Source organism: Cynoglossus semilaevis, chromosome 5 (assembly GCF_000523025.1).
Source record: "Cynoglossus semilaevis isolate Cse_v1.0 chromosome 5, Cse_v1.0, whole genome shotgun sequence".
In the NCBI taxonomy this organism is placed as follows: domain Eukaryota; kingdom Metazoa; phylum Chordata; class Actinopteri; order Pleuronectiformes; family Cynoglossidae; genus Cynoglossus; species Cynoglossus semilaevis.
This window is the reverse complement of record NC_024311.1, coordinates 12,183,626-12,199,187: the sequence shown is the minus strand read 5'-3', so window position 1 is coordinate 12,199,187 and position 15,562 is coordinate 12,183,626. Positions and strand designations below refer to the sequence as shown.

General features: G+C 31.1%; 1 protein-coding gene across 2 annotated transcripts in view; it reads right to left on the bottom strand.

Moving 5' to 3' along the window:
• Window positions 1–1,364: 1,364 nt before the first annotated feature.
• rufy2 (RUN and FYVE domain containing 2) overlaps window positions 1,365–15,562 on the bottom strand; it is a 29,546-nt gene continuing 15,348 nt past the window's right edge. The window contains exons 14-19 of one of the 2 annotated variants that reach the window (XM_008310537.3): window positions 15,275–15,394; window positions 14,968–15,097; window positions 14,792–14,886; window positions 14,429–14,477; window positions 14,201–14,281; window positions 1,365–1,801 (exon numbers count right to left, since the gene is read on the bottom strand). In XM_008310537.3, coding sequence (XP_008308759.1) covers window positions 1,658–1,801; window positions 14,201–14,281; window positions 14,429–14,477; window positions 14,792–14,886; window positions 14,968–15,097; window positions 15,275–15,394 — 619 coding nt within the window. In that variant the 3' untranslated portion in view covers window positions 1,365–1,657. The remainder of the gene's footprint in view (window positions 1,802–14,200; window positions 14,282–14,428; window positions 14,478–14,791; window positions 14,887–14,967; window positions 15,098–15,274; window positions 15,395–15,562) is intronic. The other variant, XM_025055541.1, reaches the window with a different exon arrangement.

Here is a 15,562-nt window from a genome sequence, read left to right as displayed (position 1 = left end):
TATATCTACATATGTACATATATTGTATATATTTACATATATGTATGTATGTATGTATATATGTATATATGTATGTATGTATATACACATTACTTTTGGCAGTTTATTTTAATGTAATCAGACATAAAAAACACAAACTGGTCCATGAGTAAATTTTTTTTTAATTATTATTTTGTCATTCTTGGCAAAAGGTAGGACTGACAAGAGCGAGTGTCAGAGCCACAGTGATGACCAGTGTGCACTGAGTTTACAGTGTACAGAGTAACAAATACTATTTGAGTGCCATTCCAGGCTTGGAGACGTGTAGGAGCAACAGTGAAGAGTGTATTGTTTTGTCAGTAAAATTATTTTATATCCAAGAAACATATCTATACAAATTCGTACCAAATAAAACCAACTTTGACCTTCTAGAGGAATCTTTTAGTGACTCCAAGTCCTAATGATTATACAGTATGTTCACATTGAAGAAAAAAACAAACAAACATTCTGTCTTTAATGTCAATTAAGATTTTTCAATAAGTGTATTTTTGAAATATATCTTTACAGAAATGTTTCACAAGTTAAATGTACAACCTGGTCTTTACGCCTCCTGGTCAACACTGATCGTATCTAACAATAGTTTCACAGGTTTTTAGGAGTAAAAAAATATATAGTACAAAACACAAAGTTAATTATAAATACTTCAAATTGTATCTATATTACAGGTAGTGTAGGATTGAAGCTGTTTTCAGCAACCTCCACTACAACAATTTGTAAACCTGTGAAATGTTCCTTTAATATAAACTCTGTTCTGCTGAGTTCTGACCCGTGACGTTCCTGTCGCTGTGGATGACACTGAGGATGTTTAGAAAATTCTAACTCGAAGATTTGTTTAAAGTTGAATTACTCAGATACTTCTTTTATAAACAGGTTTCATCTGTATTTCTTCAGAATAAAACATGTAGAAATACACAGACTGTGAAACTTAGTGACATTTTTAAGACAAAAACTAATTTGTCGATGATGACTGTTCTACACGTACTCAACCTTATGTTTCATAAGTAAAATTTTGAGAACTTTTTAAAATTTCTTTTAAAAATTTCTTTTTTTTAATATTACATATAAATACTTTTACTATTGTGTACTTTAATTTACTTAAATTTGTAATTTCGTTAGTTGAATTCAACACTGAATTTGTAATTTCGTTAGTTGAATTCAACGCTGAGATACTCCCTGGAATTGAAGAAAGACACTCACCTAGATATTTTTTAAACAGCCGAGTTTTTCTTTTAAAATGTTTTTCTAGCCATTTGCTGCCAGTTAGTGGCAAAAGACTTAGTTTTTCTTCCTGTCACTGTCACAAACAAACTTAAGACAAATTAGTTGCAGTAAATAAACAATAGTTTATAACAAATTAGTTGAAAAAATCATCTCCAAAGTTTTCTGGCTGTGACATCATCCAAGTCCAGACGGACATGTCCATTTCTGACATACTTTCTCGGGTCAGATACAACGGTGATGGTGAACCGATGACGAGTGTCCTTTGCAAACCTGCATTGAGGCCAAACACATGGCCTTCACATTTGTTATTAATCATGTCCTGTCTCAGTTAGCAGCAAAGTAGAAGAAGTAGAAAAAAGGAGCGTCAGTGTCACTTGCAATGCGCGGAAACTGACGATCACGTAGGATTGGATGAGCATCTCTGCAGCAGGAGCGCATGGCAGGTGTCACACACTCGCACTGGTTTTGGCGACGCAGGCAGAGGAAGTTCGTTGTCTGAGCAACTGTTGCAGAAAATCTCCCCACAGTTTCTGCAGTGATGCTGCAGACAGAAACACAAATGTTGCTGTTTATACAGTTATTAAACTTGATCAAAACTTGTGTGTACATTTTTCATTGATTTACTACTTTCACAGATTACTACAAACGTCACTGTGTGATTTTATATTCTTGTGCTTGTTGTACTGTTGGGTTTATTTTTTCTATGTTCATCTTATTTAATTTGCTTTATTAATTCATTCATATGGTGAAAGAATGTTAATTAATATTTAGTTTCTTTACTGTTCAGTGCAAATGCTCTAAAACTGGCTGTTTAAAAAAAACATTAATTGCGCCTATGATCAAGATCGGACGATATGGAAACAATATATTGTGTTGTTTTTGTGGCCATATCGCCCTGCCCTTCTTATTAGGATTATATTCTACTGTGATCAAATGTTGACGTACCTAAAAAGTATATTTTTTCTGAATTTTAACAACAGAAATGGACATAGCTAACTATTTTAAGCCAAATTAGTGCATTTTTAGTCATTTTTGAGAAACTTTTTTTTTCGGAGATTGGTTCAGGATCTTATTGGTATAGGATTTTACTGTGATCAAAAGATGGCGTACCTAAAAAGTATATTTTTTCTCAATTTTAACAACAGAAATGGACATAGCTAAGTATTTTAAGCCAAATTAGTGCATTTTTAGTCATTTTTGAGAAACTTTTTTTTTCGGAGATTGGTTCAGGATCTTATTGGTATAGGATTTTACTGTGATCAAAAGATGGCGTACCTAAAAAGTATATTTTTTCTCAATTTTAACAACAGAAATGGACATAGCTAAGTATTTTAAGCCAAATTAGTGCATTTTTAGTCATTTTTGAGAAACTTTTTTTTTCGGAGATTGGTTCAGGATCTTATTGGTATAGGATTTTACTGTGATCAAAAGATGGCGTACCTAAAAAGTATATTTTTTCTCAATTTTAACAACAGAAATGGACATAGCTAAGTATTTTAAGCCAAATTAGTGCATTTTTAGTCATTTTTGAGAAACTTTTTTTTTCGGAGATTGGTTCAGGATCTTATTGGTATAGGATTTTACTGTGATCAAAAGATGGCGTACCTAAAAAGTATATTTTTTCTCAATTTTAACAACAGAAATGGACATAGCTAAGTATTTTAAGCCAAATTAGTGCATTTTTAGTCATTTTTGAGAAACTTTTTTTTTCGGAGATTGGTTCAGGATCTTATTGGTATAGGATTTTACTGTGATCAAAAGATGGCGTACCTAAAAAGTATATTTTTTCTCAATTTTAACAACAGAAATGGACATAGCTAAGTATTTTAAGCCAAATTAGTGCATTTTTAGTCATTTTTGAGAAACTTTTTTTTTCGGAGATTGGTTCAGGATCTTATTGGTATAGGATTTTACTGTGATCAAAAGATGGCGTACCTAAAAAGTATATTTTTTCTCAATTTTAACAACAGAAATGGACATAGCTAAGTATTTTAAGCCAAATTAGTGCATTTTTAGTCATTTTTGAGAAACTTTTTTTTTCGGAGATTGGTTCAGGATCTTATTGGTATAGGATTTTACTGTGATCAAAAGATGGCGTACCTAAAAAGTATATTTTTTCTCAATTTTAACAACAGAAATGGACATAGCTAAGTATTTTAAGCCAAATTAGTGCATTTTTAGTCATTTTTGAGAAACTTTTTTTTTCGGAGATTGGTTCAGGATCTTATTGGTATAGGATTTTACTGTGATCAAAAGATGGCGTACCTAAAAAGTATATTTTTTCTCAATTTTAACAACAGAAATGGACATAGCTAAGTATTTTAAGCCAAATTAGTGCATTTTTAGTCATTTTTGAGAAACTTTTTTTTTCGGAGATTGGTTCAGGATCTTATTGGTATAGGATTTTACTGTGATCAAAAGATGGCGTACCTAAAAAGTATATTTTTTCTCAATTTTAACAACAGAAATGGACATAGCTAAGTATTTTAAGCCAAATTAGTGCATTTTTAGTCATTTTTGAGAAACTTTTTTTTTCGGAGATTGGTTCAGGATCTTATTGGTATAGGATTTTACTGTGATCAAAAGATGGCGTACCTAAAAAGTATATTTTTTCTCAATTTTAACAACAGAAATGGACATAGCTAAGTATTTTAAGCCAAATTAGTGCATTTTTAGTCATTTTTGAGAAACTTTTTTTTTCGGAGATTGGTTCAGGATCTTATTGGTATAGGATTTTACTGTGATCAAAAGATGGCGTACCTAAAAAGTATATTTTTTCTCAATTTTAACAACAGAAATGGACATAGCTAAGTATTTTAAGCCAAATTAGTGCATTTTTAGTCATTTTTGAGAAACTTTTTTTTTCGGAGATTGGTTCAGGATCTTATTGGTATAGGATTTTACTGTGATCAAAAGATGGCGTACCTAAAAAGTATATTTTTTCTCAATTTTAACAACAGAAATGGACATAGCTAAGTATTTTAAGCCAAATTAGTGCATTTTTAGTCATTTTTGAGAAACTTTTTTTTTCGGAGATTGGTTCAGGATCTTATTGGTATAGGATTTTACTGTGATCAAAAGATGGCGTACCTAAAAAGTATATTTTTTCTCAATTTTAACAACAGAAATGGACATAGCTAAGTATTTTAAGCCAAATTAGTGCATTTTTAGTCATTTTTGAGAAACTTTTTTTTTCGGAGATTGGTTCAGGATCTTATTGGTATAGGATTTTACTGTGATCAAAAGATGGCGTACCTAAAAAGTATATTTTTTCTCAATTTTAACAACAGAAATGGACATAGCTAAGTATTTTAAGCCAAATTAGTGCATTTTTAGTCATTTTTGAGAAACTTTTTTTTTCGGAGATTGGTTCAGGATCTTATTGGTATAGGATTTTACTGTGATCAAAAGATGGCGTACCTAAAAAGTATATTTTTTCTCAATTTTAACAACAGAAATGGACATAGCTAAGTATTTTAAGCCAAATTAGTGCATTTTTAGTCATTTTTGAGAAACTTTTTTTTTCGGAGATTGGTTCAGGATCTTATTGGTATAGGATTTTACTGTGATCAAAAGATGGCGTACCTAAAAAGTATATTTTTTCTCAATTTTAACAACAGAAATGGACATAGCTAAGTATTTTAAGCCAAATTAGTGCATTTTTAGTCATTTTTGAGAAACTTTTTTTTTCGGAGATTGGTTCAGGATCTTATTGGTATAGGATTTTACTGTGATCAAAAGATGGCGTACCTAAAAAGTATATTTTTTCTCAATTTTAACAACAGAAATGGACATAGCTAAGTATTTTAAGCCAAATTAGTGCATTTTTAGTCATTTTTGAGAAACTTTTTTTTTCGGAGATTGGTTCAGGATCTTATTGGTATAGGATTTTACTGTGATCAAAAGATGGCGTACCTAAAAAGTATATTTTTTCTCAATTTTAACAACAGAAATGGACATAGCTAAGTATTTTAAGCCAAATTAGTGCATTTTTAGTCATTTTTGAGAAACTTTTTTTTTCGGAGATTGGTTCAGGATCTTATTGGTATAGGATTTTACTGTGATCAAAAGATGGCGTACCTAAAAAGTATATTTTTTCTCAATTTTAACAACAGAAATGGACATAGCTAAGTATTTTAAGCCAAATTAGTGCATTTTTAGTCATTTTTGAGAAACTTTTTTTTTCGGAGATTGGTTCAGGATCTTATTGGTATAGGATTTTACTGTGATCAAAAGATGGCGTACCTAAAAAGTATATTTTTTCTCAATTTTAACAACAGAAATGGACATAGCTAAGTATTTTAAGCCAAATTAGTGCATTTTTAGTCATTTTTGAGAAACTTTTTTTTTCGGAGATTGGTTCAGGATCTTATTGGTATAGGATTTTACTGTGATCAAAAGATGGCGTACCTAAAAAGTATATTTTTTCTCAATTTTAACAACAGAAATGGACATAGCTAAGTATTTTAAGCCAAATTAGTGCATTTTTAGTCATTTTTGAGAAACTTTTTTTTTCGGAGATTGGTTCAGGATCTTATTGGTATAGGATTTTACTGTGATCAAAAGATGGCGTACCTAAAAAGTATATTTTTTCTCAATTTTAACAACAGAAATGGACATAGCTAAGTATTTTAAGCCAAATTAGTGCATTTTTAGTCATTTTTGAGAAACTTTTTTTTTCGGAGATTGGTTCAGGATCTTATTGGTATAGGATTTTACTGTGATCAAAAGATGGCGTACCTAAAAAGTATATTTTTTCTCAATTTTAACAACAGAAATGGACATAGCTAAGTATTTTAAGCCAAATTAGTGCATTTTTAGTCATTTTTGAGAAACTTTTTTTTTCGGAGATTGGTTCAGGATCTTATTGGTATAGGATTTTACTGTGATCAAAAGATGGCGTACCTAAAAAGTATATTTTTTCTCAATTTTAACAACAGAAATGGACATAGCTAAGTATTTTAAGCCAAATTAGTGCATTTTTAGTCATTTTTGAGAAACTTTTTTTTTCGGAGATTGGTTCAGGATCTTATTGGTATAGGATTTTACTGTGATCAAAAGATGGCGTACCTAAAAAGTATATTTTTTCTCAATTTTAACAACAGAAATGGACATAGCTAAGTATTTTAAGCCAAATTAGTGCATTTTTAGTCATTTTTGAGAAACTTTTTTTTTCGGAGATTGGTTCAGGATCTTATTGGTATAGGATTTTACTGTGATCAAAAGATGGCGTACCTAAAAAGTATATTTTTTCTCAATTTTAACAACAGAAATGGACATAGCTAAGTATTTTAAGCCAAATTAGTGCATTTTTAGTCATTTTTGAGAAACTTTTTTTTTCGGAGATTGGTTCAGGATCTTATTGGTATAGGATTTTACTGTGATCAAAAGATGGCGTACCTAAAAAGTATATTTTTTCTCAATTTTAACAACAGAAATGGACATAGCTAAGTATTTTAAGCCAAATTAGTGCATTTTTAGTCATTTTTGAGAAACTTTTTTTTTCGGAGATTGGTTCAGGATCTTATTGGTATAGGATTTTACTGTGATCAAAAGATGGCGTACCTAAAAAGTATATTTTTTCTCAATTTTAACAACAGAAATGGACATAGCTAAGTATTTTAAGCCAAATTAGTGCATTTTTAGTCATTTTTGAGAAACTTTTTTTTTCGGAGATTGGTTCAGGATCTTATTGGTATAGGATTTTACTGTGATCAAAAGATGGCGTACCTAAAAAGTATATTTTTTCTCAATTTTAACAACAGAAATGGACATAGCTAAGTATTTTAAGCCAAATTAGTGCATTTTTAGTCATTTTTGAGAAACTTTTTTTTTCGGAGATTGGTTCAGGATCTTATTGGTATAGGATTTTACTGTGATCAAAAGATGGCGTACCTAAAAAGTATATTTTTTCTCAATTTTAACAACAGAAATGGACATAGCTAAGTATTTTAAGCCAAATTAGTGCATTTTTAGTCATTTTTGAGAAACTTTTTTTTTCGGAGATTGGTTCAGGATCTTATTGGTATAGGATTTTACTGTGATCAAAAGATGGCGTACCTAAAAAGTATATTTTTTCTCAATTTTAACAACAGAAATGGACATAGCTAAGTATTTTAAGCCAAATTAGTGCATTTTTAGTCATTTTTGAGAAACTTTTTTTTTCGGAGATTGGTTCAGGATCTTATTGGTATAGGATTTTACTGTGATCAAAAGATGGCGTACCTAAAAAGTATATTTTTTCTCAATTTTAACAACAGAAATGGACATAGCTAAGTATTTTAAGCCAAATTAGTGCATTTTTAGTCATTTTTGAGAAACTTTTTTTTTCGGAGATTGGTTCAGGATCTTATTGGTATAGGATTTTACTGTGATCAAAAGATGGCGTACCTAAAAAGTATATTTTTTCTCAATTTTAACAACAGAAATGGACATAGCTAAGTATTTTAAGCCAAATTAGTGCATTTTTAGTCATTTTTGAGAAACTTTTTTTTTCGGAGATTGGTTCAGGATCTTATTGGTATAGGATTTTACTGTGATCAAAAGATGGCGTACCTAAAAAGTATATTTTTTCTCAATTTTAACAACAGAAATGGACATAGCTAAGTATTTTAAGCCAAATTAGTGCATTTTTAGTCATTTTTGAGAAACTTTTTTTTTCGGAGATTGGTTCAGGATCTTATTGGTATAGGATTTTACTGTGATCAAAAGATGGCGTACCTAAAAAGTATATTTTTTCTCAATTTTAACAACAGAAATGGACATAGCTAAGTATTTTAAGCCAAATTAGTGCATTTTTAGTCATTTTTGAGAAACTTTTTTTTTCGGAGATTGGTTCAGGATCTTATTGGTATAGGATTTTACTGTGATCAAAAGATGGCGTACCTAAAAAGTATATTTTTTCTCAATTTTAACAACAGAAATGGACATAGCTAAGTATTTTAAGCCAAATTAGTGCATTTTTAGTCATTTTTGAGAAACTTTTTTTTTCGGAGATTGGTTCAGGATCTTATTGGTATAGGATTTTACTGTGATCAAAAGATGGCGTACCTAAAAAGTATATTTTTTCTCAATTTTAACAACAGAAATGGACATAGCTAAGTATTTTAAGCCAAATTAGTGCATTTTTAGTCATTTTTGAGAAACTTTTTTTTTCGGAGATTGGTTCAGGATCTTATTGGTATAGGATTTTACTGTGATCAAAAGATGGCGTACCTAAAAAGTATATTTTTTCTCAATTTTAACAACAGAAATGGACATAGCTAAGTATTTTAAGCCAAATTAGTGCATTTTTAGTCATTTTTGAGAAACTTTTTTTTTCGGAGATTGGTTCAGGATCTTATTGGTATAGGATTTTACTGTGATCAAAAGATGGCGTACCTAAAAAGTATATTTTTTCTCAATTTTAACAACAGAAATGGACATAGCTAAGTATTTTAAGCCAAATTAGTGCATTTTTAGTCATTTTTGAGAAACTTTTTTTTTCGGAGATTGGTTCAGGATCTTATTGGTATAGGATTTTACTGTGATCAAAAGATGGCGTACCTAAAAAGTATATTTTTTCTCAATTTTAACAACAGAAATGGACATAGCTAAGTATTTTAAGCCAAATTAGTGCATTTTTAGTCATTTTTGAGAAACTTTTTTTTTCGGAGATTGGTTCAGGATCTTATTGGTATAGGATTTTACTGTGATCAAAAGATGGCGTACCTAAAAAGTATATTTTTTCTCAATTTTAACAACAGAAATGGACATAGCTAAGTATTTTAAGCCAAATTAGTGCATTTTTAGTCATTTTTGAGAAACTTTTTTTTTCGGAGATTGGTTCAGGATCTTATTGGTATAGGATTTTACTGTGATCAAAAGATGGCGTACCTAAAAAGTATATTTTTTCTCAATTTTAACAACAGAAATGGACATAGCTAAGTATTTTAAGCCAAATTAGTGCATTTTTAGTCATTTTTGAGAAACTTTTTTTTTCGGAGATTGGTTCAGGATCTTATTGGTATAGGATTTTACTGTGATCAAAAGATGGCGTACCTAAAAAGTATATTTTTTCTCAATTTTAACAACAGAAATGGACATAGCTAAGTATTTTAAGCCAAATTAGTGCATTTTTAGTCATTTTTGAGAAACTTTTTTTTTCGGAGATTGGTTCAGGATCTTATTGGTATAGGATTTTACTGTGATCAAAAGATGGCGTACCTAAAAAGTATATTTTTTCTCAATTTTAACAACAGAAATGGACATAGCTAAGTATTTTAAGCCAAATTAGTGCATTTTTAGTCATTTTTGAGAAACTTTTTTTTTCGGAGATTGGTTCAGGATCTTATTGGTATAGGATTTTACTGTGATCAAAAGATGGCGTACCTAAAAAGTATATTTTTTCTCAATTTTAACAACAGAAATGGACATAGCTAAGTATTTTAAGCCAAATTAGTGCATTTTTAGTCATTTTTGAGAAACTTTTTTTTTCGGAGATTGGTTCAGGATCTTATTGGTATAGGATTTTACTGTGATCAAAAGATGGCGTACCTAAAAAGTATATTTTTTCTCAATTTTAACAACAGAAATGGACATAGCTAAGTATTTTAAGCCAAATTAGTGCATTTTTAGTCATTTTTGAGAAACTTTTTTTTTCGGAGATTGGTTCAGGATCTTATTGGTATAGGATTTTACTGTGATCAAAAGATGGCGTACCTAAAAAGTATATTTTTTCTCAATTTTAACAACAGAAATGGACATAGCTAAGTATTTTAAGCCAAATTAGTGCATTTTTAGTCATTTTTGAGAAACTTTTTTTTTCGGAGATTGGTTCAGGATCTTATTGGTATAGGATTTTACTGTGATCAAAAGATGGCGTACCTAAAAAGTATATTTTTTCTCAATTTTAACAACAGAAATGGACATAGCTAAGTATTTTAAGCCAAATTAGTGCATTTTTAGTCATTTTTGAGAAACTTTTTTTTTCGGAGATTGGTTCAGGATCTTATTGGTATAGGATTTTACTGTGATCAAAAGATGGCGTACCTAAAAAGTATATTTTTTCTCAATTTTAACAACAGAAATGGACATAGCTAAGTATTTTAAGCCAAATTAGTGCATTTTTAGTCATTTTTGAGAAACTTTTTTTTTCGGAGATTGGTTCAGGATCTTATTGGTATAGGATTTTACTGTGATCAAAAGATGGCGTACCTAAAAAGTATATTTTTTCTCAATTTTAACAACAGAAATGGACATAGCTAAGTATTTTAAGCCAAATTAGTGCATTTTTAGTCATTTTTGAGAAACTTTTTTTTTCGGAGATTGGTTCAGGATCTTATTGGTATAGGATTTTACTGTGATCAAAAGATGGCGTACCTAAAAAGTATATTTTTTCTCAATTTTAACAACAGAAATGGACATAGCTAAGTATTTTAAGCCAAATTAGTGCATTTTTAGTCATTTTTGAGAAACTTTTTTTTTCGGAGATTGGTTCAGGATCTTATTGGTATAGGATTTTACTGTGATCAAAAGATGGCGTACCTAAAAAGTATATTTTTTCTCAATTTTAACAACAGAAATGGACATAGCTAAGTATTTTAAGCCAAATTAGTGCATTTTTAGTCATTTTTGAGAAACTTTTTTTTTCGGAGATTGGTTCAGGATCTTATTGGTATAGGATTTTACTGTGATCAAAAGATGGCGTACCTAAAAAGTATATTTTTTCTCAATTTTAACAACAGAAATGGACATAGCTAAGTATTTTAAGCCAAATTAGTGCATTTTTAGTCATTTTTGAGAAACTTTTTTTTTCGGAGATTGGTTCAGGATCTTATTGGTATAGGATTTTACTGTGATCAAAAGATGGCGTACCTAAAAAGTATATTTTTTCTCAATTTTAACAACAGAAATGGACATAGCTAAGTATTTTAAGCCAAATTAGTGCATTTTTAGTCATTTTTGAGAAACTTTTTTTTTCGGAGATTGGTTCAGGATCTTATTGGTATAGGATTTTACTGTGATCAAAAGATGGCGTACCTAAAAAGTATATTTTTTCTCAATTTTAACAACAGAAATGGACATAGCTAAGTATTTTAAGCCAAATTAGTGCATTTTTAGTCATTTTTGAGAAACTTTTTTTTTCGGAGATTGGTTCAGGATCTTATTGGTATAGGATTTTACTGTGATCAAAAGATGGCGTACCTAAAAAGTATATTTTTTCTCAATTTTAACAACAGAAATGGACATAGCTAAGTATTTTAAGCCAAATTAGTGCATTTTTAGTCATTTTTGAGAAACTTTTTTTTTCGGAGATTGGTTCAGGATCTTATTGGTATAGGATTTTACTGTGATCAAAAGATGGCGTACCTAAAAAGTATATTTTTTCTCAATTTTAACAACAGAAATGGACATAGCTAAGTATTTTAAGCCAAATTAGTGCATTTTTAGTCATTTTTGAGAAACTTTTTTTTTCGGAGATTGGTTCAGGATCTTATTGGTATAGGATTTTACTGTGATCAAAAGATGGCGTACCTAAAAAGTATATTTTTTCTCAATTTTAACAACAGAAATGGACATAGCTAAGTATTTTAAGCCAAATTAGTGCATTTTTAGTCATTTTTGAGAAACTTTTTTTTTCGGAGATTGGTTCAGGATCTTATTGGTATAGGATTTTACTGTGATCAAAAGATGGCGTACCTAAAAAGTATATTTTTTCTCAATTTTAACAACAGAAATGGACATAGCTAAGTATTTTAAGCCAAATTAGTGCATTTTTAGTCATTTTTGAGAAACTTTTTTTTTCGGAGATTGGTTCAGGATCTTATTGGTATAGGATTTTACTGTGATCAAAAGATGGCGTACCTAAAAAGTATATTTTTTCTCAATTTTAACAACAGAAATGGACATAGCTAAGTATTTTAAGCCAAATTAGTGCATTTTTAGTCATTTTTGAGAAACTTTTTTTTTCGGAGATTGGTTCAGGATCTTATTGGTATAGGATTTTACTGTGATCAAAAGATGGCGTACCTAAAAAGTATATTTTTTCTCAATTTTAACAACAGAAATGGACATAGCTAAGTATTTTAAGCCAAATTAGTGCATTTTTAGTCATTTTTGAGAAACTTTTTTTTTCGGAGATTGGTTCAGGATCTTATTGGTATAGGATTTTACTGTGATCAAAAGATGGCGTACCTAAAAAGTATATTTTTTCTCAATTTTAACAACAGAAATGGACATAGCTAAGTATTTTAAGCCAAATTAGTGCATTTTTAGTCATTTTTGAGAAACTTTTTTTTTCGGAGATTGGTTCAGGATCTTATTGGTATAGGATTTTACTGTGATCAAAAGATGGCGTACCTAAAAAGTATATTTTTTCTCAATTTTAACAACAGAAATGGACATAGCTAAGTATTTTAAGCCAAATTAGTGCATTTTTAGTCATTTTTGAGAAACTTTTTTTTTCGGAGATTGGTTCAGGATCTTATTGGTATAGGATTTTACTGTGATCAAAAGATGGCGTACCTAAAAAGTATATTTTTTCTCAATTTTAACAACAGAAATGGACATAGCTAAGTATTTTAAGCCAAATTAGTGCATTTTTAGTCATTTTTGAGAAACTTTTTTTTTCGGAGATTGGTTCAGGATCTTATTGGTATAGGATTTTACTGTGATCAAAAGATGGCGTACCTAAAAAGTATATTTTTTCTCAATTTTAACAACAGAAATGGACATAGCTAAGTATTTTAAGCCAAATTAGTGCATTTTTAGTCATTTTTGAGAAACTTTTTTTTTCGGAGATTGGTTCAGGATCTTATTGGTATAGGATTTTACTGTGATCAAAAGATGGCGTACCTAAAAAGTATATTTTTTCTCAATTTTAACAACAGAAATGGACATAGCTAAGTATTTTAAGCCAAATTAGTGCATTTTTAGTCATTTTTGAGAAACTTTTTTTTTCGGAGATTGGTTCAGGATCTTATTGGTATAGGATTTTACTGTGATCAAAAGATGGCGTACCTAAAAAGTATATTTTTTCTCAATTTTAACAACAGAAATGGACATAGCTAAGTATTTTAAGCCAAATTAGTGCATTTTTAGTCATTTTTGAGAAACTTTTTTTTTCGGAGATTGGTTCAGGATCTTATTGGTATAGGATTTTACTGTGATCAAAAGATGGCGTACCTAAAAAGTATATTTTTTCTCAATTTTAACAACAGAAATGGACATAGCTAAGTATTTTAAGCCAAATTAGTGCATTTTTAGTCATTTTTGAGAAACTTTTTTTTTCGGAGATTGGTTCAGGATCTTATTGGTATAGGATTTTACTGTGATCAAAAGATGGCGTACCTAAAAAGTATATTTTTTCTCAATTTTAACAACAGAAATGGACATAGCTAAGTATTTTAAGCCAAATTAGTGCATTTTTAGTCATTTTTGAGAAACTTTTTTTTTCGGAGATTGGTTCAGGATCTTATTGGTATAGGATTTTACTGTGATCAAAAGATGGCGTACCTAAAAAGTATATTTTTTCTCAATTTTAACAACAGAAATGGACATAGCTAAGTATTTTAAGCCAAATGAGTGCATTTTTAGTCATTTTTGAGAAACTTTTTTTTTCGGAGATTGGTTCAGGATCTTATTGGTATAGGATTTTACTGTGATCAAAAGATGGCGTACCTAAAAAGTATATTTTTTCTCAATTTTAACAACAGAAATGGACATAGCTAAGTATTTTAAGCCAAATGAGTGCATTTTTAGTCATTTTTGAGAAACTTTTTTTTTCGGAGATTGGTGCTCAAAAGTTGGCGTACCAAAAAGTAAATTTTTTTAATGTGAGCAAAGGATTACCTTTCTTAGTTTTTTTAATTCTAGCTATTGATTTCTGTTTAATTATGGGTTTTTTTTCTTTTTTATTATCAGGGTAGATGTTAGGGTAAGTCAAATATATAGAACTGACCTTTCTCCTGGATATGGAGAATTCCTTTTCACACAGTTTGCACTGACTGGCTTCTTTGTCCTTCAGCCAGACCTGTCCTCCCTTAAACAAGCACATATAGAGTCATATGTCTTCAGACTTCATTATTAACATGAAGGGCTTATCAGTCAGTGCTTACTAAAAAATAAGGACAGTTTTTTGTACCTTATCTAACCTAAGATGAGGATTTTCTTTTCATTTTTTTTTTACCTGGAGTGCTTTGTTGGCCTCTTTAATGTCCTCGATCTTTAGTTTGGACCTGAGGACAAAAAGAAGGGAAATAGAGTTGACCATACGGTTATCATGCCTGTTTATTACAGCTGCCATCCACGCAGAAAGTCATGGGTTCGAGCGCCAGAGAAACCACATACTTGGCACCTCTTGTCACAGCAGATATTTGAGCATGTCATCTCTGGAGATTTACAGATAGAAATACATTTGGACCTTTTTTTTAATTACAAAATCATTATTCATCCAATAGGTTACAACGTGAATTTACTTTTTCCCAACAGACCTAAAGTACTTTTGACATAAAGCCAATATCCAACATATCATTGACCACCGACCACATACTCGCTGAGTTTAGAGCCGAGTTCCTCCAGCGCCTGCTCCTGGTCTTCACAGATGTTCTTCAGTTGGAAGTTTTCATCCTGGAGACGATAAAACTCCTGGGAAAAAAAGAAATCCCATGTAAAGCTCTGAATGTCACACTAGTATCCCTAGATTATTTTCTTCTTTGATTTCCTTACTTTTTTCAGTCCTTTGATCTCCATAGCTTGACTGCTGAGCTGAGCCACGGTGTCTCTCTCTCTGTCCAGATCATTTTGTAACGTTTGTCTCCACTCCCTCTCGATCTTTAAGTCCGTGTCCAGCTGCTGACTGCAAACACAATGCCAACATTTTCACACATGTCGGAACTGCACACAAAACAAACAATACTGTGGGCAGCCGTGAGTATATGATAAATGTGGGCCTCATAAAAAGCTCCAGTCTTAGACATGGGCATTTCACAAAGCTTGTATGCTTGTGTCAGACTGATTGCAGGCGTTGTCTTACAGTTGTCTTTCCCTCTGCTCGATCTGCCGCTGCAGGCTGTCAGCCTTATTGGCAAAGTCCATCTTGAAGCGTCTGGTTCCCTCCTCGGCCGAGGTGCGGTGTCTCTCTGCCTCCTGTAATCTGCACCATTATAACCAGGGACAAACTCAGGACCAAGGAGAGAAAAAACTGGAGAAAAGGGATGGGGCTTGGGGGGTGGGGTGAGGGTTGAAGGCAGGGGAGTGGGGGGGGCTGAAAGCAGCGTCGAACAGCCTGACATGGCGGGGGGGGAGAGGAAGGACGCGGGGC